This window comes from Notamacropus eugenii, chromosome 6 (assembly GCF_028372415.1).
Source record: "Notamacropus eugenii isolate mMacEug1 chromosome 6, mMacEug1.pri_v2, whole genome shotgun sequence".
Taxonomy (NCBI): Eukaryota; Metazoa; Chordata; class Mammalia; order Diprotodontia; family Macropodidae; genus Notamacropus; species Notamacropus eugenii.
The window spans coordinates 225,155,269-225,161,268 of NC_092877.1; the positions used below are offsets into that span (position 1 = coordinate 225,155,269).

General features: G+C 38.5%; 1 protein-coding gene across 1 annotated transcript in view; it reads left to right on the forward strand.

Annotated features, from left to right (window-relative positions):
* Nucleotides 1-5,759, forward strand: part of NALCN (sodium leak channel, non-selective) — a 526,457-nt gene extending 520,698 nt beyond the window's left edge. The window contains exons 44-45 of the mRNA XM_072622030.1: nt 1,220-1,337; nt 4,057-5,759. Of these exons, the coding sequence (XP_072478131.1) occupies nt 1,220-1,337; nt 4,057-4,250 (312 nt within the window). The 3' untranslated portion in view covers nt 4,251-5,759. The remainder of the gene's footprint in view (nt 1-1,219; nt 1,338-4,056) is intronic.
* The last annotated feature ends 241 nt before the right edge of the window (nt 5,760-6,000 follow it).

The following is a 6,000-nucleotide window of genomic DNA, read 5'->3' on the forward strand; positions in this document are numbered from 1 at the left end:
GTGGTTTAGTTGTTATCTGTTCTCGAAGAGATCAAAATGACATCACAACAATAAAGTCAAGTTTCAAGGTGTCCCACTGTGGCTCATCAGACCAATGCTCTACCACAGATTGGTAGAGCAAATAGTCTGTGTGAACATTTGGGGTGGATACTCTAAATTCGTGCATCCTGCTGACCTTGGAGTCATTAAGACCTGGGTTCTAATGTTACTTCTGATAGATACATGACCATGGGCAAGTTGCCTCTTGGTGCTCTGGGAAACTCTTGACAGTTAACTATCTGCATCAGAGGAGGGGCTCCTTAGCCAAGAAATCATGGGTCCAAAACAACAACAAACCCATACACAAAAATCTAGACTAATACTGAGTAAGATAGCTGGCAAGAGGCAGGCAATGAAAGGAAAAGGTTATGAGAAGGGAGGGACGTAAAAGAAAGTGAAAGGGGACAGCAAATGACTTTTTTTCATGAAGGAAAGTGTCGTTATAAAAGGAAGCAGAAAGGAGAACTTGCAGAGAGGAAGGGCTAGAGTGGCAGATAAGTTGGAATTTATGAGAGATACACCTAAGAAAGAAAAGATGGGAGTAGAGGATTAAAAAAAAGACAAACTCACCTCTGCCAACCAGAACATCTTCCAAGTCCCCCTTTCTGGAATACAGATAACTCAGTTAAACTTGTCTGATCACCAGAATTCTCATTGGATGTATGCCCAACAAACATGCTCCAGTAGTAAACAGAAAAAGTCTAGTAAGACCTTTAAGAAAAAATATATATGTGCATATATATTTATATATATAATATGTGTGTATATGTATACATGTGTATACATGTATATATGTACATGTGTATGTATATGTGTGTATAGACATATATCTATAATATATATATACATATATGTGTATATATACATATACGAAAAAGGTACTAGATGGAGACCTGGGGCCTGTTTTCCTTTCCTTGATATTTTTAATTCATTTTCTTCCTGTGTTTCTTCATCATGCTACTCATCCAGCTTCCTTGTCTCTACATAATTCACTTTCTTCCTGTTTTTCTTTGTTGGAAGTCAGTTCAGCACATGGTAACCCAAGTCTCCCTAACCCAGAGCAATCTTTTAAACGAGCCATGAGCTGAGACGTTGGCCCAAATAGGTAGCCAGGGGGAAGAGAAAGGAATTCAGTGCGAATAAGTAAATGCATCATTTTGGTTCTTCTCCATTCATTTAGACAAGCAGCCAACAGCAGCTTCTGAGTCCCACTCTATCAGATAGAGGAGGGTGTCGGCAAGACTCTACAGATGCTGGAAAACCCCAAAGGAAATTTGGGCAGTGGCGGTTACCTTCAGGTAAGTCTATTAATTTCTAAATCATTCTTCTGTTCAAGGATTATAAATGGATGTGTGTATTTATGTTTCAAAATATTGATTTATATTTAAAAATGTGTTTCAAAGGAGAGAAGAAAAGATATCTTCTTACCAAAGGAAAGCCAAAAATTAGAGCCTAAAATTCTAGGTTTCAGTGTCTTCATTTTATTGTATTGATAATCAGGAAACTTCATATCCATGTTTATCAGTAAGAAATATGTGGGATGTTTTGGAGAGGCAGAAAGAATCGTTAGGGGGCTTTTGTAGTAGTCCAGGCATGAGAAGCAGAGGGCTAAAACTCAAGGGGCCGCAGCAGTGGCAAGGAAAGCAATGGATAAAAAGACATTTTGACAAAAGAATGAACACAGTAACTGGTTGAACATGGAAAAATCATGGCTGGCTCCTACATTTCAAATCTGACTGATGAGAATAAGGATAGTACACTTAACAAACATAAGGATGGATAAGGGAGGGAGAAGATGAGTGAATTTGAATGATTGCAGCGGGACATCCAGGGGAAAAGAGAGAGAGAATGTATTTACATAAATCAAGGGCTTCACAAGCCTTAAAAGTAAGCAAGCCCCACTTGGTCATTACTTGGGCCCTGATTGGCTCACAGTGAACGTAAATAGCAATTTGTTTCTGTTTTGGCCAAAAACTCTGAGGGTCTTCCCCTCCCAGATTGATGGCGGGGGGGAGGGGTTGTTTGTTTCTTTTTTGGACTAGGTAAAGAGATCATTTTCTCCCTCATTTCTTACCTAGCCTTAATCAGTGAATGAGCATCGCCTCAATCAAACTGAGACCTGTTAAAAGCCAAGGTCCCTCACTGCATCCTGGGCCATCTGTAGTCATCCTGATTGATATCTGACCACTGGACCCAGATGGTTCTGGAGGAGAAAGTGAGGCTGGTGACTTTGCACAGCCCTCCCTCACTTAAATCCAGTTCACTTGCATGACATGGCATCATCTCCCTGATGGCAGGGTCCTCTTCCAGATCAAAGGACAAAGAACTGTACAACAAACCTTAAAAGTACTAAATAAATGCTACCTATTAGCGACCACCAGCTAGGCGGCACCATGTTCAGACCACTAGACAGTTCAAATCCTGCCAAATAGTCTTCCTTAGCATCACCCTGTACAAATTATTTAAACTCTCGCAGGTTTTTTCCTCATCTACAACATAACAATAAAAGTAGCATCTACCTCACAGGTGGTTGTGAGGATGAAAGGAGATAATATATGGCAAGTGCTTTCAAAGCCATCGAGCCATATACATATTATATGTGTGTATATATATGTAAAATATGTATACATACACACATACATGTATATAGATTTATATTTATTTACATACTTATGCATATACACTTATTATTATTTTAGCCCCCCCTTAGGGAGTTTGAGATAAAGTCATGAACCTTCTAGAAGAGATGGAAATGTGGAACAGACTAGTCATGTAAATACTTGAAGCTTAGCACAGGGTATGGCCATATCCACAGAAGGGGCTAAGAAGGCTCTCTCCAAAAAGCAGGAAGGACAGCAAGGGCAGCATCCCTTGGCATAGAAGACCAAGAGGAGATTTTCTTTAGTAACATTGTTTTTTTAGATACTTTTGTTGTTTTTCAAAGGCAGTAGCCAGCAGAGCACAAGCTCTGGTAGATTCTGCCACAGGCTGGAAAGGAAACAGTGATGAACCAAATGGAAACCACACTGAATTAGATTTTTGGCTCTGCCATTTACTAACTCTGCGGCTATGGATAAATCACTTAGTTTCTCTGTTCTTTAATTTCTTTATCTATAAAATGGGGGAGAGGGTTTGGATTCCACGATTTTCTAAGTTTCCTTTCAGCTCTTAAGTCTGTAATCCTATGACCAGCCTGACTAAGCTCAGAGACGACCATCTCTAGATTGATCCCAGAGTGGCTGGTTTTGTTGGTCCTAGTGGCACTTGAAGAACATCTCCAGAATCCTAAAGGGATTTCCATTTGTGTCAGTGAGCAAGTATCCATGAAATCACATCCATGAAATGTTGAAATATTTGTTTGACTTGATTCCATCTTGTGTATATTTCTATAAATTTCACAGGAGGTGAAGTTTTAGGAAGAAGTGAGTGGTCAAAGACATCAACAGCTAAGGAAAAGTCAAGGGTACTCTACAGGGGAGGAACCAGAGCCCTAGCTATCTGGAAAATCTAACTTGTTATAACATATTTGCCAGATCTTAATATCACATTAATTTGTTCAGACACCTTGTGTTATATAACTGTGCCTTAACAATAAGTAGTTCTTAAGTTAAAATTTCAAAATGGCTGTGAATACAGAGTCATTGTCCTTAGAGGACACTGAAGGTTCTTGTGAGAATTCACAGAAAAATAAAGCTTACCTTGATTGGCTCTTTCTATCCAATCTATTCCACAGCTCCCTCACATTCTCTCTCCTTTCTATGTAATATGTATAAATATGTATACAAATCTCCACACACATCAATTTCTCCACCTCCTTGACCCAGGTGGTAGACTTTCATGAAAAATCCTTTTTCAGATATAATGATTATATCACTGAGCAGAATTCACATTCATAAACTCTGTGCAAGACACATTTGCCAAGAGTATTAGTCATATGAATGTAATGTCAGAATCACTTAGGGGTCTGCACAAAGGACTCAGAATAAAAGGCTATAACAGCACTTTCTAATTCCACAGCACCAAAACCAATAAGCCATTCTGTCTCTTCGGTCAACCTGAGGTTTGGCAGTCGCACCACCATGAAGTCAGTAGTATGCAAAATGAACCCCATGACTGACACCGCTTCCTGTGGCTCTGAAGTCAAAAAGTGGTGGACACGGCAGCTAACTGTGGAGAGTGATGAAAGCGGGGATGACCTTCTGGATATCTGAGTGCAAAACCAATACAAATGAAAATCTCATTGTAAAACCAGTTTTCAGATCCCCTATCCTTTCAAGTGAACAAGCTGGAACCAAGGTATAACTTCAGTCTCTCACAGAATTCTTTGGTGGTTGTGCTGTTTTGTTTTGTTTTTTTTGCCCTACAATATATCACCAAGCTGCCATTGAGAACACAAAGTGGGCTTGCCTAATGAAGCTATGTTTGGCCAATTGGTTATTTACATTCCCTCAAGAAACCATGTATGATGATAATATTAATAAAGTTAGAAATCATGTCATGAACATCTGCAGATCATTTAATGTCACGTCCCTTGCCTCTGTAAACTCAGATGTATATTCAGATATATCCTCTTGCATTGTTACCTCCCAAAAACCAACTGGCCCAAAGTGGCCATTCTGTGGTACAGGGAAAATGGCTTTACTTCATGTTTTCCCCAATTCATCTAGAACTACTCCTCTTGGGAGAATGTATTATTTAGGATTGATCTGAAAAGGTCAGCACCGCACGCACGCTAAGAGATAGTATTTTTACACACTGCAAAGTCTGGATTTTAAAAGATACATTCTTTTTTCTTAGATTCTTTTCTAAATATGCAAAAAAAATTAGAAATCAGAACAAGTCAAATTCTAGTCTCAGTCAATTCTCACACAACTTCCCACCTGTTTCAGGGGAAATTTGTGTGTAGGTATCAAGCAAAGAATTTGATCCATGGGAACTAACGTTTAAGAAAAACCTGTAAATAGATAACTTAGGGACATAATTATACAAATAGCTTGACTTCCATAAAGAGCCTTCAACAAATAACAATAATAACTTTTTAAAAAATAAAAGAAACGGTGGGGTTCAAGTCCATAGGACTCACCTGTATGATATCACTGTAGAGTTCATTTCTTTTTTATTTTCTAATTACAATGACCTGACTCAGCAGTGAGAGAATCTCAATGTTTTATCTCACTGCAAGAGAACTTCTTTGCCATCAGAATTTCCTGTGGAAATAATGGTCCCTCCTAAGAGTCCTCCTATTGCTCACAGCAGCTAGGGTGCATGACAACTTCTGTTCTTCCCAAGGTCAGTGGTGTCACTCCTCTGAGAAAGTCTGAAATGTAGAATGCCTAGGAAGCAGAATTTGTGACATTATTACTGGCTCTGGGAAGCAAAAGTGGATCTAGACCACATAATCCATCTTTCCTGGGTTTTCAGGTTTGTTGTATAGGACATTTCATATCGTTTTTTTAAACTGCAGTTGTCTCAGAGAGTACATACTCTTTTTGGTGTTTGATTTACATTAAGTTGATTCAGTTCTGTCATTTCTGAAAATAGGTGCATTTGATTTTTTTTCTGTATAACATCTATGATGAAGTGTTGACAGTCTGTGGTTAATGAGATTACTTGTGACTGAGATTATGGAAAATTTTACATCACTGTGGTCAGAAAAGCATTACATTTGGTTTTGTGTTTGTTTTGAAATTTACCTTTTGTACATAATAAAAAAAGTGATAAACTCCATTTATAAAAGAACCAAGTCTGCATTGCAAGTTATTTATTACTCCTTTTTCTTGAACCAATTAATAATTCAAAATTATCTGTCATTTTTGTCAAAACCTAGCACAATTAAAGAGACCTTGTTTTAGATGAATTCAGTGGGCCAGAAGGTTTTCATTCACAAGTGGATAAAATTGGGTGGGAGAACACTCGTGCTGTTGAAGTCCTAATGAGGAAAGACACATATCTGCCCAGGAC